The sequence below is a fragment of the Erithacus rubecula genome, assembly GCF_903797595.1.
Source record: "Erithacus rubecula genome assembly, chromosome: 6".
Classification (NCBI taxonomy): Eukaryota; Metazoa; Chordata; class Aves; order Passeriformes; family Muscicapidae; genus Erithacus; species Erithacus rubecula.
Window position 1 is genome coordinate 36,464,167 of NC_136688.1, and position 27,235 is coordinate 36,491,401.

The 27,235-nt window shown below is 41.1% G+C and overlaps 2 protein-coding genes across 3 annotated transcripts in view; one reads left to right on the forward strand and one right to left on the reverse strand.

Moving 5' to 3' along the window:
- Positions 1-375: 375 nt before the first annotated feature.
- On the forward strand, positions 376-1,874 carry INSM2 (INSM transcriptional repressor 2; the record flags this gene model as incomplete). Its single annotated transcript, XM_079310233.1, has 1 exon — positions 376-1,874. One exon carries the CDS (start codon positions 376-378, stop codon positions 1,750-1,752), a length of 1,377 nt encoding a protein of 458 aa, XP_079166359.1. The 3' UTR covers positions 1,753-1,874.
- A 2,326-nt stretch (positions 1,875-4,200) lies between these two features.
- Positions 4,201-27,235, reverse strand: part of RALGAPA1 (Ral GTPase activating protein catalytic subunit alpha 1) — a 126,807-nt gene continuing 103,772 nt past the window's right edge. Inside the window, exons 40-42 of one of the 2 annotated variants that reach the window (XM_079310200.1) lie at positions 16,777-16,901; positions 16,122-16,152; positions 4,201-5,192 (exon numbers count right to left, since the gene is read on the reverse strand). In XM_079310200.1, the coding sequence (XP_079166326.1) occupies positions 16,145-16,152; positions 16,777-16,901 (133 nt within the window). In that variant the 3' untranslated portion in view covers positions 4,201-5,192; positions 16,122-16,144. The remainder of the gene's footprint in view (positions 5,193-16,121; positions 16,153-16,776; positions 16,902-27,235) is intronic. The other variant, XM_079310199.1, reaches the window with a different exon arrangement.

Below are 27,235 nucleotides of genomic sequence, written 5' to 3' on the forward strand. Positions count from 1 at the left end.
GCGTGCGGGTCCGGCGGCACCGGCGGCGGAGAAAGGCACCGGCAGGAGCACCCACGACAGACGCTGCTGCCGCGCCCCGTCCGGCCCCTCGGACCGCGACCCATCTCAGGGTCTCTCCCGTCCCGGAGCCACTCCCGGCCCCGGAGCTCACCGAGTGTCGCAGGGCGCCGGGGTTGCGCTCCCCGAGACACCCCGCCCGTGCCCGCAGCCGAGCCCCGGCCGCTCCGGCCGCCGCCCCCCGCCGCCAGCGCCGGCCCCAACTCCTCATTGGCCGCGGCCGCCGGAGGGCGGATGACGCCGGGCGGGAGCGGGGCCGGGGGTATAAAGGCCGGGCGGGCCGGCGGTGCCGCGCTCCCGCTGCCCCCAGACCCCGCCATGCCGCGCGGCTTCCTCGTCAAGCGCAGCCGGAGAGCCGGCGGCTCGTACCGGGCACGGCCGCGGGAGCGGGACCCGGAGCGGGACCCTCCGCCCACCCCGCCGCCCGCCGGCGGGGGCAGCCCGGCTGCTAGACAGGGACCGGGGCAGGAGAAGGGCGAGGGCGAGCGGGGAGCTGTCGCCGCTTGCCCCGCGACGTGGCCTCCCGCCGGCGGCTGCGGCGGCCCCGGGCTCGCCCCGCCGGAGGCTCCGGCCGCCTGGGGGGCGGCGGGGCCGTGCAGCGCGGCGGGGCCGCGGGCAGCTCTCTTCGAGCGGTGCCTCAGCTCCCCCGCCTCCGCCGAGTCCTTCCCCCTGGCCGCCTCCTTTCCGCCCGCCGAGAAGCTGCTGCTGCAGCCGCGCACGCCGCTGCCCGCCCCGCCGCCGCCGTCGGTGCCCGCGCCGAAGCGGCCGTCTCGGGCCAAGGCGCCGGCCAAGAAGGGCAAGGCCACGCGGAAGCTGAGCTTCGCCGACGAGGTGACCACCTCGCCCGTGCTGGGGCTGCGCATCAAAGAGGAGGCGCCCGAGGGCCGGCCGGGGCCGCCGACGGGGCGCACGCCGCTGGGCGAGTTCATCTGCCAGCTGTGCAAGGAGCAGTACGCGGACCCGCTGGCGCTGGCCCAGCACCGCTGCTCCCGCATCGTGCGCGTCGAATACCGCTGCCCCGAGTGCCACAAGATCTTCAGCTGTCCCGCCAACCTGGCCTCGCACCGCCGCTGGCACAAGCCGCGTCCCGGCCCCAGCGCGGAAGGCGCCGCCTCCGCCCCGCCGGGCAAGGAGAACAGCCCCGAGCGGCGGCCCCGCGGCCCCGCCGGGCCCCAGCCGCCGCCGCCGGCCCGTCAGCACCGCGGCGGCGCGGACAGCGCCCCGGCCGTCCTGGGCTCCGGCCCCGGCCCCGCTCACGGCGGCGCCCCCGGTCCGGGCGGCGGGGAGGCGTTCGCCTGCCCCTGCTGCCAGAAGCGGTTCCGGCGGCAGGCTTACCTCCGCAAGCACCTGGGCACCCACGGGGCAGCGCGGCCCCCCGCCTTCGGCCCGCCGGAGCGCGGGCCCCTCGCCTTCGCCTGCCACCTCTGCGGCGCCCGCTTCCCCTCGGCGGACATCAGGGACAAGCACCGGCTGTGGCACGCCGTGCGGGAGGAGCTGCTGCTGCCGCCGCCGCCGCCGCCCGCCGGGGTTCCCGAGAGCGGCGCGGCGGGCGGTGAGCGGCAGGGCTTCCCCTGCAAACACTGCCCCGCCACCTTCTTCAGCGCGCCCGGGCTGGCGCGGCACGCCAGCAAGTGCCACCCGCCCGAGAGCAGGCAGGTCCTGCTGCTCCAGGTGCCCGTCCGGCCGGGCTGCTAGGCCCGCGGCCGCCCCGCTGGGACTGCTCCGGGAGCCCGGGCTAGCCGAGCGAGCCCTGGCCACGCTGTAATTCCTATGGAAAGTCGCGGCTCTCAGGGCTACGACGTCGGAGGAGCCGCCCGGTGGCTCCCGGCCGGTGGGTGCCCGGTGCACGGCGGCGCGCTCAGCCCCGGGGCCCCGCTGCCGGCAGCGCTCCCGCCGAGCCCCGCAGTGCAACGCCCGCAGCTCCCCAGCCGTGGCACCGCCACGGGCCGGCAGCAACAGGCGAGAAGCGCTGCGAGCATCGGCCGGGAGGCGGGCGATGCCGGGGCGTCGGGCGGCGGCACACCGCCAGTACATCTTCCGTAGCGGCGGAGAGAAGTACGGCTGTATATAGGGTATCTAAAAAGAGAAATTATTTTTCGTGAGAAAAGGAGCCTGATTTAGTGATTTCGCTTTAATAGCCTTAGCCACCGAGCTTCAACATTCGTGGTGTTTTGTTTGCTGTACTCTGTACTAAGATAGCTGAGAAGGTAAATGTTCATATTAAGTCAGTGTCAAGTCATATAATAGCTAGCAAAACGTATGGGAAATTAATCGTGCTGTCTGCTTAATTGAAATACGAGGTGTTGATTTTCTATAGCTAAGTACGCATCTCCTGCTTACGCTGTGTCTCTGTACTCTAGCAACTGTGTGGTAGGCAAAACACGCGTCTCTGGCAGCTGCCTGTTCCAAAAGCCGTCAGTGGCTTGTTAGTGCGGCACGGACAGTATCCAGAATGGCAGCTCGGTGTCACCAGGCTGGGCAGCGTGGCCCTGCCAGCCCCTGCACCGCAGGCAGGGAAAGCACCCTGTGTGCGGGGCTCGCCTTTTCAGGCGGCCTCCGACCCCTCTCCCTGTGAGCTGCGCTTTTGATGTGAGCTCCTCCGAGTCTTGCGAACAGCTGAAATTAGGACACGAAGCAGTCTTTAGACACGTTGCTAAAGCGCAGGTGACAGGCTACTTTCCTTCTCCCTAACGACACCAACCTTTAGCAAAGCAACCCGCGGTGTGTATTCCCTGGCTTTGACAGTGCTCTGGCCAAATGCTTTGAAATGCTGTTGAATTTACCAGCTATTGACACTTCAGCCAGTATTTGTTTGTTTATTTATTTACTTATTTATTTTTTTCATGGGTGTTTGTTTCTGAATTGTGATAGCAGATGGGGCTAAAAATAAGGGCAAGAAAATTCAATAAAAGATTTAAAAGAAAGCTCATGCCTTTCTTGAATTCAGCAGGGCAAAGTGGGTCAGCTGGTGACTTCCGAAAAACCAGATTGATCCCAGTTGTAGTCTTTGTTCTAATACTCTCTCTGACACGAGCATGCAAAATATTTCAATCCCTTGATTAGCATCCTCTAAAGCAATTATATCTGTAGTTTTATATTTTGTTACACACAACAGAAGATGTATCATGCCCAAAGGCTGCAAGCAAATGATAAGTGCTTTACGTTAAATGTGCTTCATGGACTTTGTCATTTTAGTTCTAGAACCTGGACAAATGAATTCATACAATATAACCTAATGCAGCCAAGATTTGCTTTCTGACAAAGGAGGCTAAACTTGCAACTCGCTAATATGCCAAAAATAAAGCATGTTATTTTAAGTTATGCATTTTTCTGTCATCTGTTGGCAACAGAGACTAAGGTAAAAATGCCTGTTTATGCAATTAAATGAGTTTGCCCCTGGAGAAAGTTCTTTTTTTTTTTTTTTAACCATAGTTCTTTCTTTCCTTGTGTAGTCAAAGATGAAGGGCTTCAGACCACATAAACGTGATGATTATTAACTGCTCCTACAATTAGCACTTGAACAACCAACCTGCCAGAGGGAACAACCTCAGCTTTGTATTACTTGCAGAGCTACGTGCAATATATTTACCAGATACGGGGAAAAGTTTTCAGCTGGGCATTCATGAGAACTTGTGTGTATTTTTAATACAAAGGAAAACCAAGCTGTGTATTGCATTTAGCTGTTCCATGTGCATGTAATACACAATTCTTCTATAAATTGGACTAAATCTAATCAGTGAGGTGAATGACTAATATACAAAAGGTGGTAAGAATAATTTTATTGGATTATTAAATAGCATGTCTTCTCTTCAACCATTACAAATTTGTAGATACTACATGAATGACAATACATAATTTCTTTTTTTATTGTTGCCTATAGGATATATTTATTTACACATGCAGTTAGTACCGACGCCATGCTACATTTTGTTAACAGCATTTTGTTGTTTACTAGATTCAAAATGTGAGCATTTAATTTTCTGTAGGAAAATACCTCTGGGTGGGTGGAACTTGTGTACTAATCTGCGCTCAGAAGATTGAAATTATTAGCATTTCAGGCCAGGCTCCTGGAGCATGTTCCCTTTTTTTCCCTAGTACCCATCATCAGAGCAACGAATTTCTATCAGAAAAGTGTTTGTTTGCTTAGATTTTTTTTTTTTTTTAATGTAAGAAAAAAGAATATACATCTAGATGGAGGAGCCTAATGATAACGGCTAAAACTCATGAAACTCTATGGCATTTACTATTGACACCACTTGGAAAAGCAAACATTATAAAAATATTTGGAAGCCAAGCATAAATAGAATTTCAGCACAGTGATTTTTTTTTTCCTGGCATAGATTATCTTCAGAATTATGAAATGATACATTGCTTTATGATGAAAGGGTGCTATGAGTAAATTATTTCATTTAGATTCTGTAATGCTTGAAAGGCCATTGAACTATTTTATTCTCAACATAAATAATCTGTACACGTCTTGTGCATTAACAGTGTGACATCTGACAAAGACTTTACAAATGCAACTTCAATTTAAAATTGTACATTCATTTTCAAATTGTACATATTTCTTTCTTTGTTACAGAGAAAATTGCAATGGGGCACAATAAATACAGTGTAATCCAACTGCAGTCTCCAATTCCATGTTGATTCAAGATCAACCAGAGTTAAAACCCAAAGTTAATCATCCATAATCATCCAAGTAGGTAAAAGGTGCAGGGTACAAAACCGCATTGCAAAGAAAAAAAAAGGCAGACTGAAGGTTGGTATAAAAAAAACAAAGCTAAGATATTAAAGTAAAATTCCAGTGTCACTGTTTAAAATAAACATACAGAAAAGGAGTATGTGGGGCATGAGCACACACACATGAGAGACATTATCCTTGAATGAGAGGTGTGAGCAGTCAAAAAACCCAGAAGGCGTGAGTGGCTGCGGGAAGGGTGGCCAGTTCTCTTCTCTAGAAAGCTGCAGGCATCTCGCCACTCAGGACTTGTTGGCTGAGCCAGAGGAGCGGCGCAGTTTCATGGACATGCGGCTCTTGCTAGTCCGAGGAGACATTGGAGAGGCTAAGTCTGTTCCATCCACCTGTGCTGTTGCTGCTGCTGGAGTTTCTCCCGGCTGAGTCTCTGGGCAGAAGCCTGCAGAGGACAGCAAGAACCAGACGGGTCAGGGCCGCCTTCCGCGCTGGCGGCGCGGGATCTCTTAGCAAGGGGCAGACGGGAATTTCAGTGCTGCTGTCACTGCCACAGCATTGCCTAGCCCTTTACTGGCTGTGGCTGATGGTATTGCTCATGGAATTAGCAACTGCCACAAATCCACCCCTACAGAAAGATGATTCCAGAAACCACTGAGCTATGGGACTGCAGAACCCCCTCGCTCTGAGCAATTGAGGCAGCACTGAAGTGGGCAGTGTCCTCCTGCTAACCAGGAAAGCAAACAGCTCCAGTTCCCTTGCAGGGATGGGGAATCATTAGTCAAACCACAACCCAGAAGAATCCAGTCTTAATGAGAACATGAAGGTTAACAGCTCATTGCACATGAAGGGAGCTCTAGGAATGCTGCTGAAGAGGTGGAGTGTGAATTGGGGGCCAACTGAGAGAGCAAAACATCTTCTCCCATACCAACTTTAGTTGGTGCTTCAAAAGGCAAATTCCTACAGGGCCCACAAGGCAGAAGCTTGAACAGATTGTACTAACTGGATGCACTATATGTTAACGTTTCTTTGTAAAAGGAACAAGATGAATTTGAGACAATGATATGTAATTCGTTAGCCCAGTGCCCAGAGCTATGCTGCAGTGGCCCCAGAGTCCTCACTGCAAGGGACAAGGCTCTTTCCTACAAACAGCCTGTCTCCAAATTTTCCACAGAAGTACAAAAGGAAAAGGAGAAAATATGAAATCAAAATTACATTCTCCTTCCCATGCTACAGAAAATTAATACTATGAACTCCCATAAAACTAAACTGCATTTTCATTAGCCATTTACAGAGACTGACAGAGTGATTGAACTCAACTACCTCAGTTGCCTCTGAAGGCTTCTAACCCATATAATTTTAGAGACACAAGCCTGGTCCTGCAGGTGTCAATGGGGAAACCCCTGCGGACTGCAGTAAGCCAGAAATCACTTGCTATTTCCTCCACATCATGCTATTACTGGTAATTCTTTAAAATAATAATGCAATAATCAGAACTAAAGATCTCTCTGCTTCTGCTTTCACATATAAAGGGTGGAAAAATCATTCAAAACTGGTCATGATTTATTTTGAAAGATTCCTCTAAAATCAAATGAGGTCATAACGTAAGAAGTCTAGGAGCAAATTTAAAAGATTGTCATAACCTATGGTATTTAGCAACTGGCTGTTCTTGCCTGGTCCCTCACCTGCCTGCTCCAGAGCAACAGCACAGTAGTTTCTATCTTCAAACTGACATGACCCATCAGAGTGACAGGGGAGAGAAAGGGCTGTTATTTGTTCCCCAGCTGGTGACAGTAATTTTGTTCATGAACTAGGTACTTCACTGCCAAACAATCTGGAAAAGCATGATAATGCCTGACTCACTGTGCCTTATAGAAAAAGGCAGGCAGGGAAACATGCATTCGCATTTTCTGAAATTCTATCTTGTTCTGATTTTACAAGAAATTAAAGCATTTCAAATGGTGGAAATTAGAGAATAGAAAATAACCGTTGTTGTTTTGCACAGCATACCATTCACAGCTAGCGTGAAAGACCTTCCGTTTCAAGCCTTTGCCCTTTACCTTGATGTGGCCAATGCTTTCTAGTGGAGGTTTTGGAAGGAGAAGAAATATCACAGCATTTCTTTCTTTGTTGAGAATGAAGAAGTGATGAGGAAGGAGGAGTGGAAAGAAGTGAGGAAGGGGGAGGAGAAAAGATAAAAGATAACAGGTGTGAGACATGAGACACGAACCGCAGAGATTGAAGGGTATTAACAGATGAGCACAGAAAACGGAATTTCGAATTTCATTATGCAATTGCTGCTCATGCTACAGGTTAAAGAGAGTGATGAGTTAGTTATGTGCAATGAAGCAACAGCTCTGAAATACGGCATCATACTTACCAACTAAGCATTACAAGAACAAAAAGGAAGGGAGAGAGAAAGAAAAGAATTCTATGACATTATCCAGATCCAACATCCTTATTAATATCAATGAGATACATCCTAAACACTGTCTGAAATGCTTGCTTAACATCGGTGAAAACAGCTAAATACTCACACACATACACACAACTGAGAAGGAAAAACAAATGGCAATTTGATGTATGGCTTCTGCTCTCCAGCTGTTTCACAGTACTGAATTCATTAAAATTATAGCCAGTCTTAACATGAGACTCCTGAAATCATATAAAGAAGCAAAAGCAGCTAGTTTTAAGCTAGTTAGTCTGCATTGAAGGGTTAAACCCTAGTGTGGAATTTTATCATGGGTTGTTGGATAAAGAAAATCTCAGTCTGCCCCATTATTTCAATTAAAGTATTATTCCAGTCATAGCTTAAAATTTTGTTTCTAATTCCTGTGGACAAAAGCACAAATTTACATTTAACCACATTTTTTTAAAGAAACTTTGACCTATTGAAGAACAGAAGTCATGTAAAGTGATTTTCACATCTGAACATACTACACCAGAAGAGTGAAGAATAACAGCACTTAAAATATATTTAAAGTCTGACAAAAATTAACAGATTAATTAGTAACTAAATTTCTTTTGATTTTAGATAAGCATATATATACATACATACACTCATACACACATAACATGGTATATAAAAATTTTGCAGGTTTTGCTTCCCCTTCAGAGTTTTAAAATTTTCAGTATAAAATGCTATTCTCTTTATCTTTCTCCACAATTGTCCTGCTTCTGGTCAGGATGGGGTAATTTTTGCAGTAGCCAGGAGGGGGTATGGCTAGGACCTGGAGGCTACTCTATATCATCTTGTGTCATTTCTGGAGAAGGGCTCATTTTTGGGTCATTGTAGTGTGGTGGAGGGACTGGTTGGGTATTATTCTGGGGAATTCACCTACATCAAAGTGTTTGCCTCTTTCTTGTACCCTCTGTCATTAGCACTGTTGTTGTTACTGTATGTTTTTTTTTTTTTTAATCTCATTGCTGTTTCCAGTAAAAATTGTTCTTATCTCTTGAGCTTTACCTTTTATGCTTCTAATTCTCCTCTCCAGCCTGCCGAGGAGAAGGGGAGTGATGGAGCAGCACATGGTTTGGAGCAGCACATGGCTTCAGTGGGAACACAGAATTGGAGAATAACACTCCTAAAACACAACAGACCTCTTTGGTGCCCAATGTGAGGCACGAAGGGTTGAGATAACAACAGATCTGCCCTGAGTGAGTTGAAAATAAATTTGATCTAATCTGATTTGATGTGGTGTATTAGGTCCAGACCTACTGGTCACAGTGTTGCTTAGTCTGCTCATGTGGCTGTGGTACCTAACCCTGTATATGTTTTAGTATATCCTCCATGTGGTCATAAAGGTGTTCTTTTTTAGAGCAAGGAAAGGGATCAGGATTGCCCTGTTTCTGTACTATGGGGTATCAGTTTCTGACATGGTAAGATAAAAGGCAATGAAGGCAATTTGGGATGTGTATTCAGTGTTTTTCTCCTATCCTTACTCAGGCACTAGCTCTGAGGGTCCATTAATAATCACACCCAGTCTGTGGAAGGAAATGGGGAAGATAATTTCCCCCAGCTTTTCAACCCCTTTTTCTCCTTCAGACCTGTTAAAACAGCTTTTGAGAATTTTAAATTCCTGCTGGATGTTAAGGAAAGCATATACTTGTTGCTAAGTCTGCCATGTCTCTTCAATGCAGCCTACACCATACTTAAGAGTCAGGACTGAGATTTCTAGAGAGATCTTTCAGAAATCTGCCCTGAGGGTGGATGGCCATGAGCAGTATAGAGTGTGGGAAAGAATGGGTGAGGTTTTGGGGAAATTCTCTGCTCAAATGGTTTAGCAGTTCACCTATGCAACCCTGATAAAGTGACAGAATATTTGCAAGGAGAATGCTGTGGCAGCTCCAGAGAGAAGCAATACAGAAGATGTGTGTGCATCTACATGACGTACTTTTACAACCAACTTCTCTACACGGGCAGTGATGTCTTACCACAGTTCAGTGGCCCAGATGGTTTCCTTCTGCACTGCCAATCACTCTTTTCACACCGTTGCAGCCACCCACACAGAGCATTTGCCACCATGCATGAGTCAGTGTAGAGTGCTGGCCATTCCTCTCATTTCGTGACACCTGAGGCCAGCTGGGTGGTTTTCAGGCTCTGCACCCTGATTTGATCCACCTGTCCCTCAACAGCTTCTGTGACTTGCATGTAGGACTCCATACATCATCCTTCCATTTTTGATGTATGCCTACAAAATGCTAGGAGCCATCAGTGAACATATCCTTTCTTTTTCATTTTCTGGTAGCTGATGATACCAGAGTATTGGAGCTGGGTACTGAAGAAAATTGCAACAACAAGACAGAGGGATCTGGCTGCCAAGATTAAAGTGTCTCAGGTGGGTCTGGACTGGAATGTAAGGGTGAATTATATCTGACTCAGTGGGCTTATAAAACAGGTCATCGGGGAAGAGATGCACCATCCAGATGGGCTTGTGACTGAGCAGTGGACAGGATATCCCAGGTTATCCATAACTGTGAAACAAGCACTGCAATCAGTCAGGTTCAATGGTCAGGTTCCCTCTTTGGTGTGGGGGACAAGGGTTGAAATATAAATGTGAGGAGGCCTGGCAGATTGATCACATCACACTCCCACAGATCTGCCTAGGCAAGTGTTATGTGCTGACAATGATGGAGATGACCACTGGATGCCTGGAGACACACCCTGTGCCTCACATCACTGTCCAGAACACCAGCCTTGAAAAGCAGTTCCTGTGGTGACATAGCACTCCCAAAAGAACAGAGATGGACAATGGGACTCATATAAAAAATATTCTCATAGACACCTGGGCCAGCATGATACTGGGTGTGTGTATCATACTCCATATCCTGCACCAGTCTCAGGGAAAATAGAATGGTACAGTGGACTGTTAAAAAATCACATTGAAAACAATAGCTGGTGAGACCTTCAATACTGGGATCTGCACTTTGTGCAGGCCCCCTGGTTAGTTAACACTAGAGGATCTACCTTGCTTGCCCTGCCCAATCAAAACCTCTCTGTACTGCAGAAGAATACAAAGTCCCTGTGGAGCATATGATAAATGTGTTAGGCAAGACAGTTTGGATTAATCCTGCCTCAAGAAAAGGCAAGCCCATCCATGGGATTGTTTTTGCTCAAGGACCTGGGTGCACTTGGGACAGGGAAACACAGTGTGTATCTCCAGGGAATTTGATTTTTGGGTTAGAACAGTCTGTAATGTTGAATTGTGTAAAAATGGTTGCTGAATGACACTGCCGCTGTATGCCAGAACTGCTGTGGACAATGAGCATGAATGGCTCCATTTGTGAGCTCCTGGTGCAGCTTGCAACCACCTGACAGCGCACCAGCCCTCCTGCCCTGGAAGAAATCTAGGATGGACTGAACCCACAGTCATTGACTAAAGGAAGTCGACAGACACCTTGGAGGGATGGTCACTGACTATGGAAATGACACTCATGCTTATGTATATATGAAGATATATGTATATAGTTGGAAGGTGTAGGATCTGGTAATGATGGAGATGGTATAGAATAAAAGGTGGAAAATGTCCTGGCTCTGGCCAGGACAGGGTTGATTTTTGCAGTAGCCAGATGGCACCATGCCCAGGACACACAGGTTATTCTATGCAACTTTGTGTCATTTTCCAGGGATGGGGGAATGGCTCCCTTCCAGACCAGCCTAGCATGGCAGAAGGAACAGCTGGATATTGTTAGGGATGGGGTGCATTTGTGTCCATGTGAATTGTTTGCCTCTTTCTTGGACTTTCTGTCGTTAGTATAGATGTTGTTGTTGCTGTTGTTAATTTTCTTATCTTATTGCTGTTTCCAGTAAATAGTTGTTATCTCAACCCATGCCTTTAATGTTCTCCAGTTCTCCTCTCCAGCCTGCAGAGGGGTGGGGGAGTGATCAAGCAGCACATGGTTTGGAGTGGTTTCAGTAGGAATACTGAATTGGAAAATACCATCTTAAACCACAACAAAAAAAAATCTAGTTATCCATAATATAAAAATAGGGTTATATATGAAGGATTTATGGACAAATTATTTGAAGCCAGAAAGTTCTATAAAATAAACAAAATAGATGTCTTTGGATTTTGAAGAGGCAGAAAACATCAGGAAATGACCCATATTTTTCTGCTCTTAGATTTGACAAGTGACAAATACCATAGCCTGATCAGCTATGGTATTTTGGGCCATAATGCAAAGCCATTTTGATTGCTTCTGAACAAGGAGGTGGGTCAACAAAGTAGAAATGTGACATTTTCATACTCCATTTGAAAAAACTTAGAATCTCCTAATGTATGTTGGTTATTTGAGTCAGAAATGAACTATTTAAATCTAAAATTGAATCCTAACTACACACAGGCTGAATTAGAAATGAGGTGAGATGGAGGAATCTGACTAATCTTGTGCATCAGTTCTGACTTTCAAAGGTGAAAAGTTCACCAAGGAAAAGCCTGAAAGGGTGGTGCATGGTAAGACTACTCTCAGTTTTTGCGGTTTCATCACACCTCATTGTTCTGGATCAACACTGCCCTGAGTGCTGTGTCTGTGGATGACCACAGGGGAAAATATAATTTGTGCATGTCAATAAATTTTGATGGTCTTCTGAGATTATTCAGCATGTCCCACCTGACCTTCAAGGAAGAGGTCAATCATTTTTGTACAGCTTGTGCCCTTCACCACTCTTAAAAATTCCAGTCCAAAGCTGGCCAACTTGTCCATCATGCTCAGTAACCTTGCTAGAATCAAGTCGATTAAGTCTCTCATTAATTTTGTGAAATGAGGACACTAAGCAAGAAGCAGATGTAGAAAGAGTGCAAAAGCATCTGCAAAGCAAGGCAAAAAGGTGAGGAAGAGATGGTCTAAAGACCTGAGAGACCAGAACTGGGTAGAAGAGAAAGAACTAAGAGGCATGAGAAAGAACACAGGAAAAAAAAAAGATTAAGTTTATGGCAAAACAGCAGCCAAGTCTATGTCCAGTGAAGAATGCTCTTCAGAACCTAGCTGGAACCATGTGTGTGAGGTAAGCCTATTTCTCTCTGCCAAATAACAGTGAAACCCACTGGCAAAATTCCCAGTCTTTCCACTAGTGGAGACTGAGGCAGAGCTAAGAGAGCTTACCATTCCTACAAACTACTGTCCTATCTCAGTCTGCAGGAGGTGGTGGTTCTAGAGGTTCAAACTGCAGTTTGCTTATGTACCCTGGGGCTGTAATCAGTGTTATAGAAATTCTGTTTTGCCCTATACTTTAAAACAAAGATGGAAATAATTACACAAGGCAAATATCACAAGAAAATAAAGTAAAAAGAAAAAACAAAACTAGGAAATGTCAGAATTGAATTTTAATTTTATCCCATTGTGTGTATGCATGGGATGCTTTTTAATTTAACAATCATGCTATTTTTTTTTCAGTAGACCCATCTCATTAAAGGTAGAAAGTTGATCTGTTTGGGTTTCTAGCAGTCCACATTGAATCTACCATCTCAAAGTGCTGAGTGTACCTTCACCCAAGTGGTTGACTTTAGGACAAAGAGGTTTCAGCTTCAGCTATTCCAATATGAATGCTTTGGAAAATGTCACTAAGTTTTGAGGTTTTGCTCTGATTTGAAATAGGAAAAGAGTCCTAAGTTTGGATTGGAGAAAGGATAATGAGAAATTCTTCCAGCCCTGCCAGACACAGAGCCCTCACTTCTGTATTTCAGCTTCACTTCCAATCACAAACAACCACCACCAAGTGTGACTCAGATCCTTCTACAAAAAAGTGACAAAAGCACCATCATTCTTATCTGTGAAGGGCTGGTACAGGGCCAAAAAGACTATTAGTTTCAATGTTTCACACCAAGAAAGCAGCAGAAGAAAATACAAGCTGTTGCTCGATTAGCTTACTTTGGGAGTGGGGCAGCAGAACTGTTCTGAATGCAGGCTTGAAAATACAGGAATGATTGTTGGGACCAAAAAGCCTGATGCATTTGTCACAAGGAATATACTATGATGAATGTAGAGGGGCCTCTTCTTTAAAAATTTACTGTAATAAGGTACTAGTCTTAGTAAGAAAAGGAACAAAAGAAGACAGACAAAAAGAGCCCAAGACATGAGTACATTTTAAAGATCAGAATCTTGGCATCGTGAGGTCAATATGCCCTTCAATATAATTGAGCTTATCATTGACAGTTCCCTCAACCTATTCTGTTGTCACAGAGACCTGGTTCACTCAATATCTGCATAGGATGAGTTACTCTATTTAGCAGAGTATTTGCAGTTACTCAATGTAACAGAAACAGCACAAGGTAAAAAACACAGAGGCAACTGAATTGCATTCTGTGATTAAGTACAGGTAAATCTCAATTTCTTTAAATGTACACATTCACTACACTAGTCAGGTTCCTGCACATTGAAAGTAGACTTGTCAGATATTTTGACAGAGCAAACTAAGCTTCTAGATAAAACAGCAGCTGCTACAATCACACTGTACTGAAGAGCAGTCACAATAAAAAAGGAAACAGCTTTTACTGATGTCTGAGCCTTTGATAAAATAAGTTCATCTGAGAAAACACAGTTTGTTACTGAATGGCATGTTCTCTATTTGCTCTGATTTTCATAGCTCAAATGAAAAAAACCTGGCCAACAGGATCGCAGCAACAACAAAATGGTAACACCTGGTGATGGGCTGTAGAAGCCTCATAGTTCCTAAGATCTTTCTTAGATGAAAAAATGTATAGAGTATTTTATAAAATTAAACATAATCAGAAGATGGATCATGGAGATCATGATCCACTAAAAGAATTAAGTCTATAATATCTAAAATGTACATTTTTTTTCTTAGTCTCTTCAGGGCAATAATGTTTTATTAAAAGAAGCCCCATAAATAAATTAAATATTTTGTATTTCAAAAATGTGTATTCTTAGAAGCTGGTTAGAAATTTTCAAATGACATGGACACATCTGGCTGGGAGCTTGCAAGGTTTTGTCTGAGTCATCTTGAGGGTGATAAATGCATGTGGATTCCCAGGCAGGACTCCAGCACCACTCCTGTGTGTAATCCTGGCACAATTCAATGCTCTGTACTTCTTTTAAGAAATTCACCTGTTGTAGAGGCCATGGAAATTTAGGGGTATTTATTTTTTCAATAGCATGCTGGTGAACTCTTCCTTGGGATGACAGCCCACCAGAAACTTTGGTCATCTGCAGCAACGTGGCTCATGGTCTGCTAGAACTGGAAACCAGTGCTTTCCAGGCTAATCCCAAACCCTGGGGTAACCCTTTAGAATTTGTGCCCTCTAGAGTCAGTTTGGAGCCAGATGGTTCAGTGCTACTCCAGGCACTCTGTCCTGGAGCTGAGTATTATCAGAGTTCAGGAGCTCTAGGTGGAACAGGGATCAGGCTGCAGGCAGGACTACCAGAGCATCCCCAGCTTCCCTTGGCTGCAATGCAAGCTCAGAGACAGACAGATGTGGGGCCAGGTTGACTCTGATGCTGGCTCACACTGTGCTGCACGTCTGTCCTAGGAAGCTGCTGGCTGCTCCTGACACTGATGTCTTGGTCACTTCCACTGCACAATGCAAGATCCAGAAGAATGTGGCTGCCAGGACAGGTCATTGTATTTCGTGGTATGCACACACACACATGCATGTGTGCAGATGTAAAACACATCACAAGCTCCTATTAATGAGATTCCTACAGAAAATTATTAACTTTGATAGAAAGGTTAAGTTAAAATCAAGTTTTTAAAAAATCATAACCTCATTTCAGATCATGCTAGAGAATAGCCATTTTAAAAGAATACAGGATTGCCACTGTAGAGAAGTATACTCTGATGCACCAAACTAGAACAGAAAAGCAGCCTTGCTTCACCCTGGAAGAAAGAATTCCAGGAAGAGGGCAGGATGACTTGGCTTGGAACAAGACTTCTGTAAAGGAGTAGGCAGAACTTCAACAAGTGCACAAGAATATATACTAGTGTCTGGTGCTGAATATTCACTAGGAATACTGACAGGAAATGTGGCAAGGGCTGGTATCCCTGGTTATTGTTTTTAATGTTTGTTTGTTTTTAATGTTTCTAGTTACAGATTTTTCCTATTCAAATGTTTTCATGCTTTCAATTACATTGCTAATTTTTATACTGCTTTAATTAAATTACTTACTTTAAATTTTGTTTACCTTTGGTCTCAACTATTTCCACTAGCATAATTATATCACTTATTATACTTTGAAACTGCATCTCATTTCTAGTTATTGTATTTTAAAGTAAAGGAGCCTCAACATCTCAGTCATTCTTTCTGTAGTCCTAACATAATTTTTAATTAATAATTGATAATTGATAATTCAGAATTGATTTTGGTAAATATTTTGGAATTGAGAAACAAATTTTCAGATAACAACTTGCCACACTATTCTTATTTATTAATTAAATTTATTACATTTAGATTAACAGTTTTTCCATGGAAGTACTTTGATTGTCATTAAATAAGGTATTTCTGAACAGGGGATTTCAAGTGTTACACATTCTTCTTCTCCATCTCTCCTAAGTTATCACTGCAGAATGTCTTACAACATCAATGAAAGACAGTACAGGGTACAAAACACACCACTGCCATCCAGTACTACTTGTTCATGCTGAGAAACAAAGGTCAACACAATAAAGTGTTACTCATTCAACAGCTGCCTCTATCATTAGTTACCTTAATCCCAGAACCAGTGTTAGTGCTTCATGCAGACCTGAGGTTAGTAAAAGACTAAACTTTTAGAGGATGTAGTGGTCATTTCTCAATCAGTGTGAAATTCTTTTTAGTGTGAACAAGGGCAACAAGGAAAGTTTGCATACAATTTGGTTACAAGCTTAGTGTTCTAGTAAAAGTAAGAGGAACAAAGGGGTTTTTTGGACACTTTGTCTTACCTTCAGATAAACAGAACTGATATTTAATGATCTAAAAAGAGGGGAAATAAAATAATGAAATAATCATAAGGAGTTCAAGAAATGTCAGAACAGGAAGGCCTTGAGTTACTCATTTTCTTTTACCGATTTTCTTATTAGTAACAAAAAATGCAGTATCCTCTTATAAAACAGGTATTTTACTGGAAAGCAACCATTACCTTAAAACCAACTTTGTGACTAATAGCCTGGGAACAAAATTAAGATTGTGAAGCTCAGATTTCAGTTTAAAACTTTACATTGCAAACATGTAATGAACCTTGAAACTTATGAGGAAGGTGCAATTAAAAATATTTCTACCTGAACTAGCCTAGATGACAGTACCAACGCTTCCAAGCAGACTTTATATGGGGGCTTGTGATAAAATTTGCTGTAAACATACAGGGTCTGGTTGCTATATTAAAGCATCTTGCCAAATCTTAATGCCAGGCATTGGCTCATGATGCCAGAAAACAGAATAAAGATTGAAAGTCAACTTTGCCCATGTTCTCAAGCATGTATGTTATTTCCAATTAATGGCAACTCTTCATGATGTGCAAAGGTCTGAATTTCTAGTCTTTATAAGTAAGGATACTGCATTTCAAGTAAGATTTTATAAGAACTGTTTGTTACTTCTTACCTGTCTCTGAGGGCAAATGGTGATAAGGTGCTGGGCAGAAAACCTGAGCAGCAAAATCTTCAAATGTTGTAGGCTCTAGATGATGTTGAACAATGGTTTGCAGGTATCGTGCTCTCTCCTCATAACTGAGTTAGCCAAGAATTAAGGATGAATTTATATCATGCACTCTACTGTTAAATATCAATGCCTAGTAATTCAGAATTCTTATTTTTGTTAAATACATATCACGTATTTCAGTAACTATATGTACTTATTTTTAATTCTTTATATGACTGTGATGTTGTCTGATGCACTGACATAATATTAAGTGTAAGATAAACATGATTAAGGTATACTTTATGGTTCAACTGTATTCTTTTTATGTCTGATGCAGAACTTCCTGAAATTGTTTACAAACAAAAACAACAACTTAAGTACTATTTTAAGTAAGTAATTTGCCCGTATTCCAGTCACAATTAAATATAAAAACATTTCAATTTTTAGGAGGCACGGTATGAAACATACCTTAGTACCAACAAAACAAATTACTTTGCACTTATTCGTAATAAACTACTTTCATAATCCCTCAGCACACACACATTTAAGACAAATGTAGTGAAATTTCAGTATTGGGAAATACACCTTTTCAATGATGCCATTAAAACAAGCAAGAGTATCTGTAATGAATCCACAGGACCTTTAAATACTGGTTAACAGGGTGTTGGCAGGGCACTGACAGTAAAATACTGCACTTCTTCTTTTTTCCTGTGTTCTCCCCCTCTGATATTACTGACAAGAGACTGGTATCTAGAAGTGTTGTTTTTGAAGAACCCTCTCCAGGCTTCTTGTTCCAGCAGACCCGATTGTGCTGTTAGCACAGAGAGAGCGAGAAAAAGAGAGAATATTTCTGCTGTTCATAAAAGCAACTATGGAAATGGCTGTCAAAATGTAGAGCAGCAGGCAGCAACATACAATTATCAAGAAAAACTACCATGCTGACTTCATGTTGTATAGTTGCTGAACTGAGAAATCACTTAACCTTTTCTCACACAACTTTCAGAGTCCTCCAGCTGGACTCAGTGTGCTGAATGAGGGAAACCTTCTCCAGTTATCTTACACAAACAGAAAGATCAGAAATTTTCCCTAACATTTACACTTGTGCCCGATTTTTTTCTTCTTTTTTTTGTATTTTATTTGCAGATAGTGAGTTAATTTTCTCCTTACATAGCTCTGTTTTCCAAAAAAAATACCCCAAACAAATCAGCATGCTGTGGAGGAATGCACTCAAAACAAGTTTCTTTAAAATTCTGGGGTCTGATTTCAGATCTGCTGCCCTTTTTGGGGGAATCAGGGACAGTGAGGAAGCTAGTGAAATGGAGATAACACTCACATTGCACATATTTTTTAGCAATCCAAACACAAAAACTGTATTAAACGTGATAAGCATTTTTAGTTACTAGTGATAACATTTAAAATAAACAACGATACTATTCTCGGTTACGATAATAAAATTCCCAACATCCAATGAAAGTTGGAAACAATAATCTTCATATTATCTTACAAAACTACACTTCTACAATTACAGAACTTTTCCTACTCATTTTTTGCAATTTTTTTCCTGTACAATATTTACTGTAGATTTTACAGTCTACCTAATTTGGAAAAATATAGAGAATATATTATCTAGAAACAAGTTTCAATGAATAAAATTATTTCCATCATATTTCCTTAGACCATAACTTGGTTACATAGTGAACTTGGAAAATAGTTTTCCCTCCAAAATCTGTGCTCTGAATTCTTTCTGAATCTGGAGACAGTTGAACCACAGCAGAAGCCTCGGTTTGGAGAAGCTATAATAGAAGCACTGGGACAAGAGAAAATATAAAAATCTCCCATTGTAACAATTCTTAGGTTGGGGGATAAACACAGTATTGAGCCTGAACAGAGGACAGTAATATAGCACAGTTTTTAAGAGGCTATGTATAAGTGGTAGAGGATGAAACTGATGGTTGAAGTCTAAATAATACTATGTATCTCACAACTTGTTGAAAAGCATTTTTTTTCATTGGGGGAGATTCACAGCTGCTGAATTTTCTGCAGTTAATAGAGTCCTTTGATTCACAGCAGTGCCCCTTGCACAAAAAATACTGGCCTTTGTGTATTACCAGAAACTAATTTTCTATTTGGCTGAAAAGGGAAAAATGGGGTTATTGCTTCTCCCTCCTACAGAGCTTTTCATTATGCCTGATGCACTCAACTTCTAAGCTCTTCTGAGAAAAAAAAATAACTGAAGAGGCAAGAGGTAGAAAAATGAGCTTGTTAGCACATTAGAAGTGAAGTATCTTGGTGGGCCCTAGAAATTCCCAGTGGTGTGTTAACTTATCACTCTATGCATGCTGGCACTGATAGTCTCCCAATTGATCACTCTCTTTTCGCACCAAAGGTGCTGCCAGGAAGCAAAGGCTGAAGGCCCACAGGAGAACAGGCTGCTATCAAAACAAGCTGTTTTTAAAAGTCTGCTTGAATGGGTAAAATGTTTCATGAAAAAGTACGGTAGAGACACCTACTTGCTTTTAAAATGCTCTACTTTCAGAGGTCTCTAAAGGAAACCTTTTAGTTTATCCTATTATATCCAAAGCTTATACATAAATAAGGCAAAATGAAGGAAAGTTACTGCTTTGAACATGACAAGGACATTATTTTTCTCTAGTCTTGGTGCAATCTCCTAACCAAATACAGAAACCTCAACATAGATGCTGACTGAGAACAATAATGATGTTTTTGTTACACAGTGAAGAGGATATGCTTATATCAGTTCTAGAAGTCTAATTCAAATGCACACTTAGTACACCCAAAGAAATGTAATTCACTTTGCTGGGTTGCTGCTCATCCTAAAAATCCCCCAAACCATTTGCAGCTTGTTAAAAGCATAACCCACCTTACACCCAAAAAAAAAAAAAAAAAAAAATCTGAGGCAAATGCCAAGTCCAAAGCTTGCTTTACTCACACTAAGAAATTACACACTATCCTCAGAAGGACTCTGTTTCTGTATTAGAGATTGCATAGATGAGATACTTTTATCTTCTATTCATTTACATTTTGAGAACATCCTAGTAATTTTGAAACTCCAATTCTATATGCCTTTGTGGCTGAGATAATCTTGTTCTACACTGTATTCGAATGCAACTGTCTGCAAGAGTGACCATAAACTCATGGTAGCTAATTTTTACATTACTTCTAATAGGCTAGACATTTATTTCTTTAAAACACTGCTCTCTAGGAAAGACTTATTAGCACTTACAGGTTGAGTGGCACATACAAACTCAATGACTACTAATAATAGGCCAATGGAAGCTGTACTCTTACTGCGAGTAGATGTTGCCACTGGCATCAGCAATTAAGATGGACTGGGAAGGATGCACAGACAAACCAATGGAGAAAGACTGGCACAGAGAGTGACAAAACACTTAAACAACAGCATTGTGAGCTTTTAGCTTCTGATGCTAACTGGAACAAAACAGAATGAATAAAAATGTACAATATACATTAGTTATGCAGGCACTCGTCCAAATGTGTCAGCTAAAATCTTGCAGATGCATAACTGCAAAAAGCATAAAAAAAAAAAATTACTTCATTAAACTTTTTCAGAAGAACCTGTTCTGAAAAATAGAACCAGTACCAGAAAAAATCAGGAATCATATCTTCATAGGTCAGGTTGTAGTCACTTCAGCTAGTATTTAATTTACATTATGCTCCCTTTTACTTGTTCTCTAAATCTGTAATTATTTCTATTAATAATTATCAGAAAAGATCTATTATTTAAAAATACTGTACTTCCCATTATTAGACCTGTTGATTTGAACTTGGGAACAAGCACTAAAAGCCTGGCTATCAGACCACCTACTTATGCCCAATCTTTCTGGAAAACATCATCTCATGTCTTCACCTAATAACTCTCCATCTCTGTTGATTGTACCACTTCCAAGCTTTAGATTCCCATGGCAAAGTACATCTACATCTTGCAGACTCTTTATGCATAATCTAAGCTAAAACTTTTTCTAGCTATCTATCTGAACAAATTACCTAGGCTCTTACCTCACATTTCAGTTACTGCCATATCCTTTTCTCTGGCCTAAATAAATGCATTTTAAATCCTTTTATAATTTACTCAGAGCACTACAGAATCCACTTTCTGGATATATTACTTGGTACATTCTCTCAGATACTGCCATCAGTCTGCCACTCCCTAGTGGAAATGCAGGCTACTAATTTGAACTTTATAGTCCATACCTATTCCATCCATTTTATCACAACCACTCACCTCCTGTCAGTAAATGAAGCCACTCTCACTAATCTTGACATTTTTGGAAAGGCACTTTTGCACTTTCTTCTATATGGCTTATGTGTAGCATCAGGTCTCCACAAGTGTCCACAAACAATCCCCCTCACAAACTCTCCCTTTGCTATGACTATTGATTTTTCACAATTTACTGTGTCATTCTGACTACACATTTTCTTTTCATTCTTCTTCACACTTCTCAGTCTTACAGCTGACTAAAATGCATTACAATAAATCAATCTAGTATTTTTTAGTTAAGGACTGGATGAATGATTACTGCTACAGTCTTTGACCAAATACCAATCCTAAAATGACATTAACCTGAGGCTGGAAAAAATGAAGAAAAAAGAAGTTTAAACATGGAATAGGACTTCACAGACTTTATTTAAGCATATAGCTCTTCACAACTCTGTAATCCATCTATTACCAGAACAACTAAGTGTTAGATTCTCAAATGGGCTGGAGAAGAAATTCTACTGCCTGCTCCAAAACCAATTTGATAATAAATGCTTCCTGATCATGGACTGGAATCCAGGGACTCTGCTCTCCCAGGAAAGTACCCTAATGATTAGACTATATGGATGAGCATTCACATTTCCTGTGATTAAGAAGAAATCATATTTTATGAAATAAAATTTTAGTAGTGTTGAAGCAAGACACTTTCATGAAATCTTCACGAATAAAATTTTCCCTCCTCATAATAGTGTATTTATATGTATGTGCAGATACATGTGTAGTATACCATGATATAACTGTATATTATCATACCAATGTCTGTAGATGCTTTGGTTCCAGACCTAGGAAAAATGACAGAGTTTCAATGATTGTCTTGAAATACCTCTTCGGAAAAAAGCTAGAACATTTCTAAATAACAAAATGGATTTTTTTTCAGGTTAAATTACAAACTTTTCTCGGAAATACATGTACAGCTGCATCCCTGGCAGTTCCAACTGTTAGCAAAATCATCCAAGAAGTCAATATATATTGATATGATTCTAGAGAGTATGACTTTGTTAGCCAGGTATTTGGAAAATAATTTAAGACAAGCAGAAACTGAATTGCTGCTCCATCCTTATCTGGAAAATGAAAATTCTATACCCAGAGAGGCTTTCTTGTAGGATCAATGAACACTTGCATAATTGCATATACATAAAATTTACATAAAAGAGATTAACTATATTTTAAGAAGACCCATATAAGAAGAAACTCTCTTGTTTACTATATTGTCCTTCTCAGCAAATTTAGAAGCACACATCATTTTTTATAGGAAAACCCCCCAAATCTGTGGTATTGTCAACATACAAAAATGCCCCTAGGATATTAGGGGCCAAACTAAAAAAAGAAACAGTGAAGCACAGTGGTGAGCATATGCTGGTAGGAGATTTTAAGATTTTTGCTCTCTGGCCTGAAAAGGTCTGCAAACCCCACCGAATAAATCACCACATTTTGAGGTATTTAAAATGACGAAAAGAATTATTTTATTTGGCATATTTTTCCTAGCAAATTTCAATTCCTTACATCAAAGTGCGAAAGGAGAATGGCCTCCCCATAAAGATAACAAGTACAGGTTAGGATCAAGGTTTTAAGCTGAAAGGAAAACTTAGCCCCAGCAAAATTTGACTTCTACAGCAAGATGAGACAAAACCCACAGACATCACAGAAATGGAATTTTTTTCTGGGAAATCTCACTCTAAAAGAAGAGACTGTGCAGTGGCTGTCAAAGCAGCTGAACTCATACTGAGTCACAGCAATTTGTAGTCTTTGTTGGCTCTAGGAGTTAAGGATGTAAGTCGGGCTGCTATTGATCCAGTGCTGGAAGCCCTGCAAGTAGCAGCATTTTGTATGTAGGTGAGTGATCAGTATCAACTGAGAGGAATAGTTAAAGTTCTCTAATATTCTGAAAAGTGACTCTGTAGAAGTGGTATCATGGTGTTCCCACTTTATTGCATTTCAGTAATTTCCACATCTAGTTTGCACAGTATACAAATAAAGAGGGTTTTTTCCTTCCAGCTGCATCTTCTGTTTACTCAAGTCACCTTGACATCTCAAAGTCAGTCTGGGTCTTTTTGTGTTTCTTAAATATTGTCAATATTGAAAATGGTAAACAAATATTTAGCTAGGTGCATCTGTTTAGACAGCTATGCTGTAAATGAAAGAAGCTTCTGCACATAAAACTGGACTTAGCCACAACACCAATGATTCATAAGGCAGAATTCAGTTCATTCTCCTCATATCTCATGCAACTTATTTAAGTGAAAGAGAAGGAAAAAATTACTACGCCTGACATTACTAAGCAGGTGAACGAATGAAAAATTTTATAGTCTTTTTAGGTGATTTTTTCCTACTGAACCACTTTTTCAAGATAGCTCTTCTGCAATAAAATGTAACAATATATTTTATTAGTCATAAAAATAGAACATAAACCTCAGAGAAATGAAAAATGTATTTCAAAAGTTAACTTTTATGTTTCATTTCATGAAAACATTATAAAACCACAGAAGAGGCTCTATTAATTATTCAAAATCAGTAATTTTAACAGGTAATGTATATGTTACAATCCAGTAATTAATGCATAATAATGTATAATGTTCTCACTAAGAAAATGAGAATGTATATGAAAAACAAGTAACAGACTAAGACTGTAGAATTTAGGCAAGCCTAAAATGTATTATCTGACATATTTAATGGCATTCTTTTTCAACTCAAGCTGCAACTGCAAAGGGCTTTTTGAGGCAATTTCTGAGGTATATTTCTTCATGAAGAAAATAAGATAATAAATAATAGATACATTTATACAAACTAATTCCATCATTCCAGATATTGTGATTTGTTTCCAAAACATAACTGCATCATTATTTGAATAAATATATTGAAAATTACTTTTAAGTTTTTATACCACTAAACAGTTCAATAAATCTGTGATAAATCATTGTCAGGCAATTTTTTAATTCAGAGGAGTTTTTAAATTTAAGATTACTTATCTTACAGTTAGAGGAGATAATTACAGTATATCTATCCTGGTTATATGGTTAAAAGTCCTGTAAGGTAAGTGTAGGCTAGATAAAATTGCAGCCACTGAGTGTTTCCAAGTAAATTGTATTGTTTTCTGCCTAGTTCACTAGTACACTACATATCGAAAAGCATTGACTTTATCTAAATTTCTGTAAGAATCTTAATTTTTACAGTGTGGGCAGTTTCAAAATTGCTAAATTACTGCAAGAAATTCTAACTGATGCTTACATTTTCATTCAAAAACTCAACATATTTAACATCCTGCAAAACTGTCCTTCAAGGAAAATCCTTGATGCATTGTTTACTTTTATGTTGTTCCACAAAATCTTACAGCTCGCTAAATTCATCAGTGGTTTATAACATCTTCTAGGGAAAAAAAAAAAAAGCTGTGATGCATCAGTGCAGACAACTGGGCTTTAATCCATTTCTATAACCATATTGCCAAGTCTATATTGTTTACATTGCGTCTCAATTAAGAGACAGGCAGGACACCTGGTACTTCTTTATCTAAGTCCCACGGGCTGCCAGATGACTCAAAATCCATAACAGGTGCTAAGGCAGTGTGAGTGGAGCACCATTAACACAAGCTGGAATTGGATAAAATTCGGACTACGTTTAACCACTTAAAACACTCAATTATGAAATGAAAAATGTAACCACTCTGCTCCAAGGTCCTTTACAGAAGGCTTATAAAGATATGTAGAATTAAAGTGCAAGTGAAGTGAACTTAAAATAAATTTTAATTTCAGTATATTCTTTAGAATACAAACTATATAAATACTAGTCATATAAAAATGCTTGTGTTCTTTTTAAGATAATAATAGAAAAATATTTATTGAATGAATTCTAATTCTGTTCATCTGCTTAGACAGCAAAAATGACAAATATTATCCTCAGACTTCTAGGAATTTTAAAATTAAGGGAAAAAAGATCTGAATTAAGACCACTTATCAAATTCTTCAACTCTCTAGAACCTAGAAGTTATTTATTTTAAGGACTTTGGCAAACAGGAACATCTTATGCAAGGATTTATAAACCAACAAAGGTTCAAGTAAAAACCCGTATGATAAAAGATATTCCTTTGCACTGCAGATGTCTTTCCAGCACTTTTTCATCTAAGGTGACTGAACTTCATATTTAGCTTAGACTCTGACAGAACACACTACATGAGAGAAAAAATTAGAATCAGAAATTTTACAGTGGACAATTACTTAAGAACTATCTGAATCTAAATGTGCAGTAATCATATTAAATTTCTATTTAATATTGTAATTATCAAAAACACAATATAGTGATTTTATTACCAGAGTAAGCAGCTACAAAGTACAATAAACTGTCATTTAAGACAGTGTCAGAGTATCTATGATAAGCAGCACATTGGCTTAAACTAATGCACTATATGCCTCTAGGGAACAACAGGCTCAGAGACTGGGTTTTAACATCAGAATCTATCCATTAATCTTGACTTAAATATAATCTACTCTGCAGTAAGAGGAAGAATGGGCATTCAATGAATTATCTGTTTGAAATATGGCAGGAACATAGTAATACAAATATATAGCAGAGAGTATCAGTTTTGGTACCATATATTAGTATGTTGTCGGTTCTACAAACCCTGAACTTCATTTTAGCATGAAGTTAAAAAGTCAGGTCAAATGGCTAGCAGAATGGGAATGACAAATACCTGAGCACTGTAACTTTGGCTGGGTAGTTAGAAGAATAATTACAGTATTTAAAAATATTGCACTCATCCACATTTTAGTAACAGGCTATGGACATGAAAACAAAACAGTGAAGAAAACAGTGCTGAAGCCCATATGCAGGCAGAATTCCCACTCCAACTTACAGGGAGGATTTGTCTTAATAATGCATCCAAGATGGGAATCAATGAATCTATAAGGTAGGTTGTGCTAATTGTTTTGAAGCCCATTACAGCTGCCAGTGCTTCAAGCACTCCGAGTGACGGAGCGCTGCTCCTGCAGTCAGACACAAGCGCTCACCTGGCAGCTGCGGGTCTGCAGGAGGCAGCAGGGCCACTGGCCATGGCAGTGCAGCTTGTTGAAGCTGCTGTACCAAACAAACCAATGAAAGATGTTCAGGTGGGGGCTGAAGTGATGACTGAAACAAATGTGGAATACTACAGGCCAGAGGGGAACTGCAGCCCCACAAACTAACTCCTGATGTTGGGAGAGGGATTCATCCTCATTCTGACATCCGGCATTACATCAATTTTAACTCAAGTAACCAAGGTTGATAGGTGTAAAGAATACAGAAGCAAAACTAATTCTCTACTCTATGATACTAGTATGAATGCTTAAGCTTATTGTTTTCATACATTCAAGTATTTAAATTTCTACTTTTATCTGCATATATAGACATATCAATTGATAAGGAAAACACCAAATGGTTTTTCATTAAGAAATCACTCCAAACAGCAAAATTACACAAATAAAAATTGTATTAATATTAAATGCTGTCTAGTAAAAAGACTGCACATACAGGTATGTGTTTGTTTGCCATTCCACACTACTAATAACAAAGCAAATTTCTTTAGTGAGAAATTCTGTCATTAATTCCAATCTGTACTTCAATGAAATTTACAACTACCCTTTAAAAATTTTATAGTTGATGAGAATGTTTTTTTACCTCAGGTTGCTGCAGTACCAGTAGCAGATAATCTACTTATAAGCCTCTTTGGATGGCAGTAAAGTAAATTTTAAGAATGATTTTAAAAACTCAAAGTCAGGTATCTATTTAAATGGAGAAAACAAATATGAATTTTCAGTTTTTTCCCTCTTTTTATATTTTGAACAGCAATTAGCAAAGCAGCCCATTTACCCTCCTCCCTAATGCTGTCAAGCTGTTGAGAGCAGTCTGCAGCACTACAATGGTACTATTGTGAACACAGCCTGGGCTTCCTTCCCACAGAGAGTTAAGTGGGCAGTTCCTGCTGCCCATGATTGGTGTCCAGTGAAACAATACTTAAGAGCCAGGTTTTATCAGCTCCACGCCAAAGAAGTGAAGCCAGGGAACCCAAGCCTTCATATCATGCTGAACCATATGCCAACCCTGCTGGCCCCTAAGGTTTATCACTAAGAATCAGGATCCATCATGTCCCCTGTGAAATTT